Raw genomic sequence first — 17,500 nt, forward strand, 5'->3', positions numbered from 1 at the left:
CAACAATCTCTACCTCAATTTTTCTGCTTATTCTTCTTTTCTCTCTCTCTCTCTCTCTCTCTCTCTCTCTCTCTCTCTCTCTCTCTTTCTCTCTCTCTCCTATTTTAGGGCCCTATGTGATCTATTATTCATGTTTTAACATGGACATTCTGACCAAAGAGCTATCCAAGATAGGCTTTATCATATTACACAGACATCCAGCTTTAACACGCACACACGCGAGCACGCACGCACACACGCGAGCACGCACGCACGTTCATGGGAAATGTAGTCTTTGGGTTGTTTGACTCGTTTCTAGTGTTTATATTGTGTTACTCTTTGGGTAAATGTGTACATTTACACCTTCAGTTGATGCTTCATATCCATACCATATGAGTAAAAACGCCAGGGTGGTGTGTTTATTTTTGGAACACAGTTCTTATATGAAGCGATCTAAGATTCCCCAATGAGGATATCAATACAAAAAGTAAAGCCATGAACCTGCGGAAAGCGCCCTCTACTGGCAGTGACGTCAGGACTTCGGTGCTCTATTTCTACGCGGAACTTCATGGAGTACTTTGAGTTTTATTTTGAAACCAACATAAATTAGATATTAAAACTACACCCAAGTCTACTCAGCAAACACACATAATTCTCTGAAACCAAATCTCACTTATGATTAGGTTAACTGCATACAGTAGTTATTATGGATAATATTTATGATTGTACATTGAACCAGTATTCAGACCTATTTGGATTACATGCAATGTAATTACAAGTAATAACAGATGAATAGAAAGACTTTAACACCCTGTCAATAATACCTAATACCTCAGCAAATGTTTTAAGGCATATTTAAAATACTAGAGGTTCGGGCCACTATATGCAGCCCTCACATCTAGAGTTCTGGCCGCTACTGGCCGATCCGACCAATATGTCTGAGGCATAGTGTTGAGGGCTTTGTCAGAGTATCCGTCTGTTTGTGTCCCTTTGTGCCCATATATGGAGATATCTGTATCTGTCAGTCCTTGTCCCTTTTATGGCCATATATGGAGATCCCTGATGTCATCAGTATATGCCCATGTATTGAAATGCTCATATATGGGCATATTGGTTGGAACGGTGGTTCTGGATAACTGGATATCCTATAACTCGAGTTTGAAGTCGCTAGGCCCCACATATATGCATATGACCATATATGGGCATATCGGTCAGATCTGCGGCTCTGGACAACCGGATCTCTGTATCTGTCAGTCCTTGTCCCTTTCATGCCCATATATGGAGATTGCTGATGTCATCGGTATATGGGGCTGTTTGTGCCTGATGCCATGACGACACATTGAGGTTAGACAACACTCCATATTTGGGTGTAGCTGCATTGGGAACTCCTAGGTTATGGCTGTTTCAGAGTGACGTCAGAGGTCCGCCCACCGGCCGGCCGGCCTGCCTGCCCTCCCATTAGCCAATTTTAATAAAGGATATATTATATTTTAGGGTTAGACATGCGGATAGAAAGCACACACACAGCATGCATGCACACACTCATTCATGCATGCATATTTTATCAACCCTCATAACTTCTCTGGTGATCTAGCTAATAGCTCATAGCTTCTCTCTACATACACAGCCGTAAAAGATATATGATATGTAACATGTGATGTGTCCAGGGTTCGAATTGCAAAAAACAAAATCACACAGTGTGAAGTAAGCAGTTTCTTTGATGAGTTTATTTTGCTCTGATATTACTGACTCCCTACTTCCTTATATGCCCCATTACTACTGACTCCCTACTGCCTTATTAGCTCCCTTATTACTTACTCCCTACTGCCTTATGCTGCCTTATTACTGACTCGCCACTGCCTTATGCTCCCATATTACTGACTCCCTATTACTGCCTTATGTTCCCTTAAAATACAACAATGATGTCTGTGGATGTCACCAGTGCATACATGTATGGAGAAATAAAGACTCATTGACAGTGTTGCCATGTTCGCTTATTATAAGCGACTTTGGGCTTGTTTTTCTGTAAAGTCGCTTGTAAATATTGGTGGTTGCGGGCTCTGTTTTTTTGGGCTTGTTTTTAAAGTGTAGTTGCTTATTTGGGCTTGCTTCCAAATGTATTGATTATTGTTTAAACCAGTGGTTCTCAAAAAGGTCATGACAAGGACCCCCAAATTAATATGTAATAGGTATAAATCTGTGTTGTTCAAATGTTTGGATTCCACCGGGGGCGGAAGTGTTGAATTCTGGCTGTGACCATAGAGCTGTGACACGGCAGCCACAGTGTAGGGGTCATCCCTATGTCCCACAGTGTATATGGCGGCCACTCTAGAGTTTGGTAATGCATACCAAACTGGGGGTCCTTGAAATGAAAACATTTCAGACCACTGTCTAGACTAGAGAAAGTGTTCAAGACCCAAAAGAGAACTTTGGTGTCTGCCTGGAACCCAAACATGATGAGTTAACCACTTAAGTGTCAGACGTGGCAATTGTCCATGTTGTTTTGTGGGTTGTGGGCCAGTGACGGGTTTGACTACAGTACAAGCGAAATGCCAGCCGACTCATGCCAAGGGGGGCAAACACAACGCTTGTTTCTTATTGGTTGACGCCCGGTCAAAGTTCACCAATGTTGAACTCTAAGCTTCAGAAGCGTTGAAAGCCACATGTGTCAACGCTGTCAACGCGACGCCACGGGAAACTCCACCCCTTTGCTCCCATAGAATGGAAGTGAACGGGGAAGCTGAAGCTGAAGCTTACTGTATGTGTAAACCATACCCTTAATCCCCAACGCAGCTGGTTGGGGAAATCTGGGTGGGATCAAGGAATCAGCAAGATAATCCTCCTCCCTGAGCAACCACTGTTGAGATGCCCCTGACCTGCCCTTGAGCAGAGCAGTTTTCATCCGACTTTGTCAGCAATGCTAGTCAGTGGATGACGAGGCACTAGGATTGTGCTGAACAGGTCCAAACAGTACATCGTAAAATCCTGAGGGTTGATTTAACTCTCGCTGACTACTCTACAGTAGGTACATTTTTGCACTCTCAGGGTTAAATATGTTCCTATATCTTTTAACCTGAGTCTGAGAAAACCAAAGCAATGTGACATTCTGCCCAGCATAATACAGAGCACCGTTATACAGTATACATATGAAAACTGCTATTTGTCCCAAAGGTTTTATACACAGTGAAGTGATTGCAAAACATTGTAATATTATTGATGCCATTTTTTTCAAATGTTTTTCCAAAGCTAACTAACAGCAAATGCACAAATTGTATGGTTTTGTAATGTAATGTAACACAGCTCTATTTACACATGTCTTTATACCCATTTAATTGTACCTACGTTGTTGTTTTTTAAATAGTTTTGTTCTACTTTTGCTTTGGCAATATAAACGTATGTTTTCTCATGCCAATAAAGCCCCTTTGAAGTGAATTGAATTGACACAAAATAAAGTAACCTTGAGTAACACATACAAACATAAACAAAGAAGTCATTAATAATAACAAAACAACATCAAAGCCGAGGGGATCCTCTATTTGGATTCAAGCTGTAATGGCACTCCGATTAGTTCTTCTAAAAATGTACCACTTGGTGGAGTAGACCTCACAAAAACACAAAACAGTATTCGTACGCGAACGACAAGACAAAATAACTTTCTTTTAAAAGGTTTTACTTTAGAAAACACAAAAGAAAACACAGAGTCAAGTGCACAGTGTCTGACGCCAATTAACTGATTTAAAAGGCTGTGACATCGTCACATTTATACACAGGTGCACCAAAGACTAGACTGATTAGGCCCTATTTAAACATCAAACAGATTATCAGGTCAGGTCAGCTAGATCTTTTTAGACACACATGACACTGAAATACATGAATTTACTCAAAATAAAACAATGACAATTGGCTCCTACACAAGCTTTTAAGACATGTGTGTGCCAATTCATTTTCATATTATTTCTATCCTTTAGCCGTGCAAGTTAATTAAGAACCAGACTTGTTTTGGCCTGAAAAAAGGCAATGTAGAACGTATTTAATGATATGAATCTGACTGATCATCCGTTACTTCCTTTTCGATGGGAACCCAACTTCCTCTCGTTGTCAACATACTGACATGTAAATCGAGTGTTAAATATAAAGTCAGATTTTTACTTGATTGCATTGTTTCTCGCACTGAAAATAACAGATCTGCAAGCTCGTGTCACACTGGGACACGTGAGCTTGAAGAAAGGCTATTTTAGGTGAGACACCTGCACGCAACTAACTAAGAATAAATCAACTTAGAAACCAGAGCTTAGATTTTGTCTTTCCATTTGCCAGCAGCTAGTGGTAGATTATTTATACAAAGTCAAAGTGTCCTTCATTTGATATTTAAGCAGATAAAATGGATGTCTAAATGAGGAGGTTTTTGAATACATTATAATAGATTCTCATTCTATATATTTTATGTTATATGATGGCCGTAGCCTGTTTACATGGCATTTATCTCTACTGTTATTTATTTTATTTTGTTGTGTATTATTGTGTTAAGTTTGTCTTTATTTCACTATACCCAGTACTACAATTCCCTTGATGTTTAACCACACAGGTCTAACTGAAAGCTTTAAGCTTGCGTTATGAATAATTTTTGCCTGAATCTTTAGTGGTACAAAAGTACTATAAATGTTTTGATGACTGCATGCAAAATGAAAACAATTAATTGGAGGAAGCCATGCAGCCATTCTAGCCCAATGGACACAACTAAAGACGGGTGTATAGGATTAACCACAGGTTAATATGGGGTTCCAATGGGTCCAAAGTGGGGAAACAGATTAAACACTTAAGTCCTATTTTTATTTTCCAGCTATTTTCAAAATATATAGAAAATATTGAAAAATCTAATTCTTGAAAAATATTGAAACATCTTCAATTGTCACAAAATCTTTTCAAATGGGGGTCTGCACCATGACCTGAAAATGTTTGAGAACCACTGTCGTCTTTGTGTGTGTTTCATTATTCAAAGATATATATTTATTCAAATGAGGGATGATGTTCAACTGTAAATAGTATGTGAATATGTTCTCATGTCAAATACATTTTCAATAATTACATTTATTTAAGATAATACATTTTACGAGCTGGCTGTCATGAGCTCCAAGTTAAAAGCGATATTAATTTACAATGTTGGATGCTCAGTGCAACAATTCTCCTATAGCACTACCTTGTGGCAGTAGGATGCCACTGCTACTCTACACTTCTTTACCACATTGCAGTTTACAATGAAGATAGAGTACAGACAGTAGACACAAACCACACATACTGTACTGTACATACATACATACATACAGTACACACACACACACACACACACACACACACACACACACACACACACACACACACACACACACACACACACACACACACACACACACACACACACACACACACACACACACACACACACACACACACACACACACACACACACACACACACACACAGTAGAGTAGAGTAGTAGAGTGGGTCACTGAACACCCAAACAAGAGGCTGGCCCAGTCTGCCTATCATCCAGTGATTCACCGGATAAGAGGTGTGGTTTGGTTTTGGTTTCACCGGCGGTGAAACCAAAACCAGCTGAACTAATCCACCATGAGTGGATTAGTTCAGCTGTTAGCATGAAAAGATGCATCTGCCTAAGTCTAAGTCTAATAAGCTTTGATTGATGGATGTACTTTATTTAGTAAGACATGAGAAACAGTACATGGAAGTACAATTCACAATTCAAGGGCTACTAAACTGGATAACTCATAAAAGCACTAAGCTTGTTTAAAATGAGTTCCCACGCACACAAATCATGATGTGTACCATGAACTAAGCTCATGGTACACAGCAAAACCCTCAATGTTAATTGAACTCTGAGAGTGTACAAATAATGTAACAAATACACCCATAATGGTCCATTTGGTTACAATTAACCAAATGGACCATCTCAGACTGAGTTATGGAAAAAGAATAGAACCTGCGCATTCACATACTCCAACACATTTCAATGAGAGTGTTTCGAGCCTGGACTTCGTTAGGTCAAACTCGAGAGCTGTGTACCACATACAGTATATAGTCACCCAGAGGTGACATGATTAATTAGTGGGTGGAACATGACCATATAGCAGTTTCCAAGCATTTATGGATCAGAGCCCACTTGAAAATCTCAAAAGCAAAACTCTCGAAAGGCCTGACTGCTTCTGTTCAGAACAGGGCTGATACAGTAAATACACCAACTGGACAAATGTACAGCAGTTTCATATTGAACCTCTGTGAAACATTCTTCTAATAACATTAAAAGAATGATATTTCCTATTCTGAAACGTAACCTGCCTACAGTACACAAGACAAGTGTATGTGTGCCCCCACCCCACACACACACACACGCGCACGCACGCACGCACGCACGCACGCACGCACGCACGCACGCACGCACGCACACTTCAATCAATGGTGCCTATGTGAGATGTTATTCAATCTAAAATGTGTTTGGTCTGTGAACTGCATGAATGAAGCCTGTACTCTGTTAAGATGCAAAGAGGTTTAAGGTGAATTAGGCAACATTAATTGGCTTATGTAATATCAATGGGCCGATGTAGAGGTGGCCTGTTCACAAAAACATATACAGCCGTGCACGCGCGCGCGCGCACACACACACACACACACACACACACACACACACACACACACACACACACACACACACACACACACACACACACACACACACACACACACACACACACACACACACACACACACACACACACACACACACACACACACACACACACACACACACACCATGGGTCATGATGCTGTATTGATAACCCCTCATTGATTGTTTCTATCTAGTGTTAAGATGCTCTATTTACTTGCACCAAAAGCATGTTCTCACCTAAATGCAGCTCCTGGTCACTGTCTGAATAGACAAAGTAGAATAAAGTAGGCTATAATGTTTTCCTGTAGGCTACTACTTTCCTCTAGTCCTACTACTTTCCTATAATCCTTTTAATTTGCCTGATTTTAACACGCAATAGTGTTTGCTTTTAGACCAAAAGCTAACAATTAATCCAGTTGTTACACAATTTCAAAGCTTATAGGCAGAGCTGTGAAACAATTGGTTGCTTTGCCAATTAAATGATGCTTATTGTAGCCTACATTTGGACGCTTGTCACGTGATGTTAATTCAGACCTCAGAAAAGTGTTATACCACTTAACATGTAAACATACATAACTTCTAAATAGTTTTGCCAAAGGTGGAAAAAATTACCTGCATGTCGAGGAGGTTGTACTGTATGTTGGACTTATTCAAATAATGCCATGGAGGGCGCTGTTTAGCCACGTTCCACGATGGAGCAGCAGCCGAATAGCAGAATTTGCGCTCCCTTTCTCTCTTCCATAGTTCATCAGTGGAAGAAGTACTCACATTTGTTAGTTAAGTAAAAGTATAAATACTGAACAAGTAAAAGCCTGGTAATCAAAATTTACTTCCGTAAAAGTACAAAAGTATTGATATCAAAATGTATTTAAAGTACCAAAAGTAAAAGTACTCATAATGCAGAATTTCATACGTTTTAAAATGTATACAAATCGTTTGAAAATAGCAGATCTACAAGCTGTGGTAATGTATGTTTTTTTTTATAATAATCTAAATCTACAAAGTAGTAACTCGTTTTCAAATAATTGTAGTGGATTAAAAGTATAATATTTTCCTCTGTGATATAGTGGAGTATAAGTAAAAGTACAGAAAATTGGAAATATTCCAGTAAAGTAAAAATACTTCAGAATTGTACTTAAGTATAGTAGTACAGTACATGTTACTTTACACCTCGTGTTTTAGCTGAGACATGTTTTTTAAGATGACAAGTCAAGTGTTTTTCCAAACACGTTATCAATGAAAATGCACTTAAAACGGATAACATTGATTTAAGTGTTGTTGTTGTTACACACGCTGTAATAGGCACACACGCACGCACACGCACGCGCGCACAAACCTTCTCCACTCTGATTGGTGGAGAGGCAGCTGGGTGGAGTATAAGCAGTCATCATTAGCATAAGGTCTCATAAATATAACAGTTTATGGCTCGTTGCGACGATCATACACCTGCCAGGCTGGGCTTTCAACCAAAAACACCCTTTTAGACCTACAGACAGTAACTAGTCTGTGTCACACTGACCCAGACAGACCTGTTCCACTTTCTGCTGGAACAGGTCTTTGCTGTTCCACTTTGCTGTCTGTCACACATGGTGGAGCAACCCAAATTCGTTATTTATTTTTTGTTGAATGTTTTATTTCTTATTTTCAATCTTTCACAAGGAACCATTCAAATTGAACTAGGGGAACAGCAGAAACCCAGTCTCGGCACTTTGAGGGTCACTCACCTCCAGGAGAGATCGGTCTGCACAGGTGGTTGAGACTCTGCAAGAGTTCTTAGGCCTGAGAAAAAAGAAGACGAAAAAGAAAGTTCACCTGTCCATCACTCCACCAAAGGATCTGTGGTTTCAACGCACAAGTCCATCTCATTGACTTATATGCCTCTGCCTCCTGTGTCTGGAGTGCAGTAGCCGTGTCAACGCAAGGGAACGGCAGCACAGGACCGAAGAATACCGACAAGTTGCACCCGTTTCTGCTGAATTGTTTGTGGACACAGCGACCTGCAGGACAGGTCATCTACGGGGTCACAGACACAGTCCGTCACCCATGAGGCTCGAAGCCTCCGCAAGAATGGACCTGATCAAGAAGATGTGGAGGGCGAGGAAACTGATCCTGGTGGTTCTGATCCCACTGTCACTGCTGCCCCTGCCCCTCATCCACCCCACCAGCGTGAGTACAAAAAATTAAGCAGTGACCAGTGGTGGAAAAAGTGCTGACATTTTCTACTTAAGTAAACGTATCAATACCACAATCTAGAAATACTCAATTACAAGTAAAAGTCCGGTATTTAAAATGTACTTTTACTAAAAGTACAAAAGTATTGGCATCAAAATGTAGCCTACTCAAAGTACCAAAAGTAAAAGTACTCATTATGCAGAATGTCCCATTTCACAAGTTCAATTACATACAAATCTTTTGAAAATAGCAGATCTACAAGCTCACAACTGGTTGCTATGCGATGTGTTTTGAGCTTGTAGATCTGCTATTTTCAAATAGCCGAACTATATAAGGCTAAAGTGGTTAATGCATGTGTTGTAATTATAATCCAAATCTGCAAAGTAACTATAGTAACTCAAGTTTTCAAATGATTGTAGTGGAGTAAAAGTACAATATTTACCTTTGAGATGTACTGTAGTGGAGTAGAAGTAAAAGTACTGCAAATTAGAAATACTCCAGTAATGTAAAAAAATGAAAAACCTCAAAATTGTACAAGTTCAGTAATTCGTAGAGTAAATGTACTTAGTTACTTTCCACCACTGGCAGTGACAGTTGCATTAAATGAGTAAAAACACAAATGAGTAAGAAATCTAGGTTAAACAAATAAAATGACCAAAGTAGTGTACATCAGCCTATAAATAAAAAGGGGGCAATGCAGACAGTTACATGAAGTAGCCTGACACTATTAATTAATTTAGTAGTTAGTATAGACAGAGACGCAATGTATGTGACAGAAGTTTAATGATACACAGGAGCTCAGCAGGTTTGAGTGTAGGCTATGACACTGATGGTGGCTCCGATTTGCTGTGTGTGTGTGTGTGTGTGTGTGTGTGTGTGTGTGTGTGTGTGTGTGTGTGTGTGTGTGTGTGTGTGTGTGTGTGTGTGTGTGTGTGTGTGTGTGTGTGTGTGTGTGTGTGTGTGTGTGTGTGTGTGTGTGTGTGTGTGTGTGACGGATAGAGAATCAATCAAAAGGACACACTGTCTTGTGTTTTGGTCCGGGACAGTGTCAGTCCCCAAGCTGTCCCGATCAGCTGGGTACTCGTGTGTGTCCAAGAGAGATGTCGCGATATGTTGATGAGATGGAGAGTGTGTGGAGACAGTTAATTGCTTTGTCCTTGCATCAAAATTCCAGGTCTAAAAGGACAAGACGTTTTAGGCGAATAGTGCACGAATTGCACTTGAAAGTTGAATGAACCAAAGCATCATTTTCAGTCATGTGGTAGTGTGTAGCCTACCTTAAAAGCTGGGTTTTACGCATGCCTGTGGCGCACGTACTTGCGTAAAAGCATCCACAGGCCCCACTTAATAAAGGCTGTTGTTGACCACAGCATTGGTTCTCAAACGTTTTCATTTCAAGGACAACTGGAGGATTAGTAGGCTGCTACAGTAGATAATGTTAAGATTAAGCAAAGAAAGAAAGAAAGAAAGAAAGCATTTCTTTCTTTCTTTCTTTTTCCTTGAAAGAAAGAAAGACAAATTCCTAGAAAGAAATGCCAAGCAATTAAGTTATGTAACCAATCTACTGCTCTGCCGGATTTTGTCCCTTACAACACCTCAGAACCGCGGGGGCCAGGACCCCAAGCCGGCTCTGGAATGTGTCAGGGCCATAGCAAAGTCGGAGCCTTGTCTGGTCAGAGCCAGCTAAGTGCAGAGGGCGTGTTGGTGTTTGGAGTGGTACTGTGTCCAGCTGCAGCAGAACATCTGCTGGACATGTCCTGCGTCATGCCACAGCAGGAGAGAGAGACGTGGTGGACAGGAGAGAAAGAATGGGGTCTGAGATGCAAGCAAATTAAACAGAATGTTTAAAGGTTGCGAATGAGTGCAAAATTGACTTTACATCAGCTGAAAGCAAAAGACAAATCAATCACTCTCTCCCTCCTTCTCTTCTCCAACACCATTAGTGGTTTCACCATCAGCAAATCAACAAGATCCTTGCCAGATGTCAGGTGCATTTGACAACTCATGCATATGCATGGGGTTGTAAGCACCATTTAGTTGTAGATCTCTTTCAACCTGCCTGTTTTTGGATTAGTCGATAGAGTTGATAAGTGGGTACATCATTTGTCCCGAAATAACCGTATAGCCGTTATGTTTTTATCTAGAACCTAGTCGGTCCACTCCATTTTTCCCTGTAGTCCACGAATGAATTGATAACAGGATCATGAGTTTAGTAACATGTCTTAACACAAATCCTGGGAGTTATTTGTGTTTCACTTGTGTTTCATGTGATTGTATTTTGAAATATACAAATGACTGCTGGGTCATTTAATATTCTTGATGATGCTGTGTCGTTGAGTGTTTTATGTTTGTACTGTTTGTTTTATGCGTAAAAAAATAAAGTGTTAATCATTAAGAAAAATAAATATACAAATTACTTTGGCTACAACCATTGGGCAAAGAGTGTGGATATTTAGGATATTGTGATTATTATTATTATTATTATTATTACCCTTATTATTATTATTATTATTATTATTATTATTATTGTATGTTTTGGTCACTCAAAAATATCTTTGATGTGTGGGGTTTATTAAGAAAATTCTTCAAAACCACTGGATACTTTATACTGGACTGCAGATGGAGTTAACACTTATACCCTATAATGTACTCCGTTGACCAGAGTCCCCCAGGCGTCTATAGGCCCCTTCCTTTTTTCCCTCTTAGCTGAAAATAGCCGATGTACCAGCTCAGAACATGTTGCAACGTGACGGTTAAATCATGTGATTGCTTTCCAAAGCAAGAATTTGACCAGAATCATTTTCATTGATTTTGTTTTTATCTTTAGGATAGAGAGAACAGATTTGAACCCAGGACATTCCACATAAATGTAGTCACCTCATTAACTTGGGCTGGCCACGTATCGGCTTCACAGATTGGCCAAGCTTTGTGTCATGTTTGTGCCGCTGCGTCACCAACAAGTGATAGTGTGCACAATAGAACTCAAGATATAACTGTTACTTGCGATGCTTGCAAGTAACAGAGTCCTAAAGATTGTATATGAGAAACCAATAGGATTTTCCTGCAGTCTGAACAAGCCTTGTTTCTCTTCAGTACAGCACCTGTTATCTCAACAGTTGCATCAGTGATGTTGCGCCTTTCTGCTGACACAGGAGAGAGGCATTGCAAAAGCCAATGCAAACTAAGCACTGATGTGTGGTCGATTTCTATTTGAACATTTGGTGATGGAATCTACGTTATCTATAGATAAACTAGGGCCAATGATATGTGATACATTTCTGCTGAATCAGACCGATATATGATCCCTGTCTGTCTGCATCCACCCTTCCTATCCCTCCTTCCCTCGGTCTCTCTGTATCGTATGTTAGTCTTTCACAGTTTCTCGCCCTCTATGAGTCCAGTTGTCTATCTCACGGTAACATTTCATAAAAGGCCCAGGAATGATTTCATTCCATTATCTGGCAGATTCCTCGATGACCTTTCATTTCCTGAAGGAGTCGTATTATTGGTTGGTCGACGGTCGTCCATGTGGACACATACAGGCTGAAAGACTTAGATGTGTGATAGTAAATGTTGACTGGACACCATTATGTGGTAAATGGGGAAAGAAGCTGACACATTAATCAATGTGCAAAACCAACAGGGATTTTCAACTCATTTGCTACAGTATGTTCAACTGAGAATTACTTCTTTAATGCCCACCAAATGTAGTCACGTAACAAATGGGTGATTTTGTTACAATGCAATTATTGCCAGAATATAGTCAACAAAATTGTAAATTGTCAACTGCCATAATGTACTTGAAATTCAAATGTTTATACAGTTGACAATTATCTGCAAATACTGTTTAATCAATGCAATCTCTGGTGGGGTTATTAATTGAATCATTTAATGAAATCCCCTTGACACAAGATACTATACTGTACATCAGTAGCACACTTTTTAGTTGCATTGTTACAAGTGCACTTTACATTATTAGAAATTCTTGAAAAATCTAAAGCCGTTTTCACATTTCTTGATTTTATTTTATTTTGGTAAAAGAAATACAAGTAATCACAATATAACTTAAACCCAGGATAAACACATAAAAGTGTAATGAAACACTTATTTCCAATGTGGTCCTGCAACATAAATAAAAATGTATAGTCCAATAAAATTACATACCACCAATAAATTACATAGCACGCAGCACCGCACATGAACTCACAAAATACAAAACCACTGAGAACAACCTAAAATCCCCCAAAAATATCAAAACCATAAAAACAAATTAAAGTGCATCACTAGCCTGTAGCTTTTTCCATACAGTATTTTCACACTTTTTATAGGACAGTTTAGATTGATTGCCTGACACACAGAGGCAGCTCAATCCAAAGAGAAATACCCGTGGCGTGTATAGAAAAGAACTCTTAACACTTCTAAACACTTTATTTTTTTCCCACATGCTACAAAACAGGGATGCCAGGGTGAAAATTAAAGTGGTCAAGTACATTTGTCATGAACACGAGGCAAAAAAATAACCAAACAGAAAATGTCCTGTGTGAAAGTCCCCATAGGCTGGCTGTAATTAAGGCCTATTTAGTTGCCAGGCAACGGCCTGCACTGTTTCATTAGTATCACCTGTTTCCAGCGGTCCATTTCATTTCATCATTTGTTTCCATTTAGTTCTTCATTTTAAGTTTGTCCTTTTAAGAGAGAGGTGTTCTTTGAAGTGCTGTGCGTTTGTGAAGTACTTCAAATGAATACAATACCATCGCCCAAAAACACAGTCGCCCCAGGTCAAATCCGCCGACGTCGGAACGGTCGCCCCAAAGTATGTCTGGCCACTTAGGTCCCGTTGCCCCTGACGTTAGGTCCCATCGCCCCAGACGTTAGGTCCTGTCACCCCTGACGTTAGTTCCCGTTGCCCCTGACGTTAGGTCCCATCGCCCCAGACGTTAGGTCCTGTCACCCCTGACGTTAGGTCCCATCGCCCCACACGTTAGGTCCTGTCGCCCCTGACGTCAGGTCCCGTAGCCCCTGACATTGGGTCCCAGCGGCCCAGACGTTAGGTCCCGTCGGCCCCGCAAATCCAGTGACCATTTCTCATACTGACACTTTCTTGGGTGAACCTCTTTAACTGGAGGTTATCAAAGGTAGTTACTCAACCAGCAGTTTTGATAACCAGGAGGTACCCCCTACCTCCGTTACAGATCCACTGGGTGAAATTAGAACTATTTAGAATAAATGTCAAATAATCCCTGGCAGACCTTGTGGTTGAATCTAGGTCAATGGAAGTAGGGCAATGAAAACCCAAGTTGGACAGATCGTTGGTATGTGAGGTGGTGCGCTCAGGGCTGGAATTATTTCATTATTGTGTTACCTCCATTGATGCCATGAGAATTCCCCACCCCATAATATTGATTAGCAAGTCCTATGTTTTGTCTGCTCTAATGTATTGGCAAGTCACCACAGAAAGAATATTACCTCCACCGGTGGGAAATATTGAACAAGATGTTACACAAGTATCCAAGGATGGATGGATAAAATGTTTTTCAAATAGTGGCAGTTCCAGACTAGGCTGTGAGTAAACGAATGAGATTCTTCTTTTTCCAAGTCCTATTGTTTCATACTAGAGGTCCGGGCCGCTGTGCGGCCCTCCCGTCTAGCCGCTGCGCGGGGCTCCCATCTAGTAAGCTGGCCCGCACAGCGGAGACAGAGACAGCAGAGTGTGTTGACGTTCAGTGCAACACGGGCGTTTGTGTCGACAAGCAAATCGAAAGCGAAACCTAACTGCAACGTGCAAACCGAAAGCGAAGCGAGACCTAAGAGACCAGACAAACAGCTTGGAGACGCAGACAGCCATGCGTGCGACTCTCTATTGTATATCCGATGATAACCCTAGATGCATTTTTCAGTATCAGAATTTTGAAGAGAAATCCCTTCCTGAAGGTCAGTTTCTTTTTCCTGAGCCTGAGTACCAGCAGACCTAAAATTTTCCGTTGAGTGGAGGTCGGAGCAGGTAAAGCACCCATGATGCTTTGTGGTGATGTAAATGGTTGATGTTCTCAGTGATTTGATTGCTACAGATTGATTGCCCTAACTAACCAGATTACAGTAATACTGTGTGTTGATGTGTGTATAGTGAATGTATGTATCTGTGAGTGTGTGGGCGTCTTTATTGTGAGTTTATGAGAGTGAGAGAGCGCACGTGCATGCACATGCACATGCGCGCGCGCGCGCCACACACACACACACACACACACACACACACACACACACACACACACACACACACACACACACACACACACACACACACACACACACACACACACACACACACACACACACACACACACACACACACACACACACACACACAGTGCTAGAGAGGAGAGGTAGCCAGAGAGGAAGTCATCTGTCTGGGTATTATGGATTGGAGGAAGGCTAACTCTGACAGGTACAGGTGAGACATGACCCACGATGAGTCAAATCACTGCAGTCATAAAGTCAAGTGAAGCCAGATGGGGCACTTCACCCTCTCTTCCTCAATGCCTTCCAACCTGCACTGCACAACACACCACAGGAAAACAGCCTTCTGAATCCGTCATCCGCTAGCTTCAATTATAAACTGTGCATAATGCTTATCAGAGATTTTGTGTTTTATAAATATCCTTATAATCCTTACAATGATAATCCTTACATCCTAACAATATCCTTAAAATAATTCCCCAAACCTCTGTCTGTACCCCAAATCTCTTCTGCCCGGTTCTCCTCAGTGGCTGGAGCAATTGCTCTGTATTTGCACATGGCCATTTGCACATGGCCATTAGCATGTGCACGCCTGCACGGAAAAGCTCCCTTTCCCAAAATGTAAGCTGTTAATTAGCGTTTTTATGTAAAAGAATTCGGGCTATGGGAGCTATCGTCGGCATGCATGGGAGGAACGGTCCTCCTTGGGGCCAAAAAGGTTTGGGACTATTGCTGTACAGCACAGCACATAACCCATAGTCTGTTAATACTTTGACTGCACACATCCCCGGGTATGGACCAGTAAATTTACATTTTAGAAATTTTACAATGGGCTTTCAGTCAATTGCAAAAGCTCCAAGTGCCAAACATGTTCTACCCACATTATTAATGTACCATTTGCCATATTCACATGGGGACCATGGGGATGGTTCACACTCGAGTGTGTGAACCATCCAACCAACTATCTATCTATGTACCTGTTCTGTGTGTGTGCGCCTGCATGTACTGCATTTAGTTAGTATGCATACTTGTGTAGTCGTGCATCTGTGCGTGTTCTACTACAGCATGTGTCTTTGTGTGTGTGTGTGTGCATGTGCGTGCGTGTGTGCATGTGCGTGCGTCCGTTCATGTGTGTAGTTGTGAAGGTGTGCATATAGATCTAGTGTAGAGGGAAAATAGGAGGGGATTCATTCAAGTATTGATCCCCGTGGAACCCCTGTCAGTGAAAGTATATGCTGTAGTATATACTGATAATTAACATACATTTTTTAAGCCTGTGGCGAGTAAGTAAGGGAATTCAATTTTTAACCAGTTATAGTTCATTGTATGACAAATATCACAGCTTGTAGATCGGCTATTTTAGCTTCTGAAATTCGAAAAGAAAGTACATTTTTCAAATTATTTCTTGAGTACATAGGTGCTCCAGGGTTTCTGTGGTTAAATTGAAAGTTTGACTCTCAATGGAGATCTAGCTCAAATTAAACTTGTTGATGAGCAGTATTACAGGTTGATTCACCTGTCTGCAGCACGTCTAGCTGTAGTCAGTACAAGTTGAATCACAAATACTGACAGTATTTACAAAGGGTGTCAGGCAAATAAAAGGTAAATATCCAACCAAAATGAAGTATTGCTGTCAATGTACTGATGTGCAGATGTTTTGTGGTCTTACCTGTTGTTGTTTGCGTCATGTAGGAGGCATGCTGTGCATATGTGTTGATGGTGACAGCTGTCTACTGGGTATCTGAAGCCGTTCCTTTGGGTGCTGCTGCTCTGGTTCCAGCCTTCCTCTACCCGCTGTTTGGGGTGCTGAAGTCTAGTGAGGTGAGTTTCACACTCTGTCTGTCTGTCTGTCTGTCTGTCTGTCTGTCTGTATGTACATTATGTAATTTGCTATATCTTTCAGTTTGGCTTGCTGACAAAATCTCACACAGCAATGTGCAAACAAGCTCTGGGACATGGAACTAATTATGTATCCATTGCTTTAATCCTTTATTCAAGATAGAAGAGTGTGGGAGAAAGGAAGCATAATATGCAACACAGTAGTGATGCGCGGGTCGGGTTTTCGCAGCGCGGCACAAAGTGTCGCGTTGTGAGCTTGTATATCTGCTATTTTTGAATAGCCAACTCAAAAATCTAAAATGACACAGATTCTTTCCCGGTTTTAATAGGTCAAACAAAGTCAGGTTATAACCTCAAATCAGGTTAATTGCAATCTGGGGTGTCATGAGAAGTAAATAAGAAAAAGCGTAGCGTAGCAGAGCACCATATCACTCATGGTGATTCATAGATGTTTCACTGTGTTCTCTATTATTATTTCCTAGACAGAAATGCAGCAGGTGTGCCCATGATTTATACTTGGTTGCGCATTGTGTCACGCACCAGAAAATAGTTGATCTACACAAGCTCACAACACGTCGCGGCGCGACAGGTTGT

At 40.9% G+C, this 17,500-nt stretch overlaps 1 protein-coding gene across 3 annotated transcripts in view; it reads left to right on the forward strand.

Annotated features, from left to right (window-relative positions):
* Positions 1-8,122: 8,122 nt before the first annotated feature.
* The window catches only part of slc13a4 (solute carrier family 13 member 4), a 29,805-nt gene continuing 20,427 nt past the window's right edge, over positions 8,123-17,500 (forward strand). For 2 of the 3 annotated variants that reach the window (XM_084049329.1, XM_084049328.1), the window contains exons 1-2: positions 8,123-8,827; positions 16,760-16,888. In XM_084049329.1, coding sequence (XP_083905455.1) covers positions 8,705-8,827; positions 16,760-16,888 — 252 coding nt within the window. In that variant the 5' untranslated portion in view covers positions 8,123-8,704. Of the gene's footprint in view, positions 8,828-14,809; positions 14,864-16,759; positions 16,889-17,500 lie in introns of those variants that run through there. The other variant, XM_084049330.1, reaches the window with a different exon arrangement.

The sequence above is a fragment of the Gymnoscopelus microlampas genome (genome assembly GCF_963454915.1).
Source record: "Gymnoscopelus microlampas genome assembly, chromosome: 23".
NCBI lineage: Eukaryota > Metazoa > Chordata > Actinopteri > Myctophiformes > Myctophidae > Gymnoscopelus > Gymnoscopelus microlampas.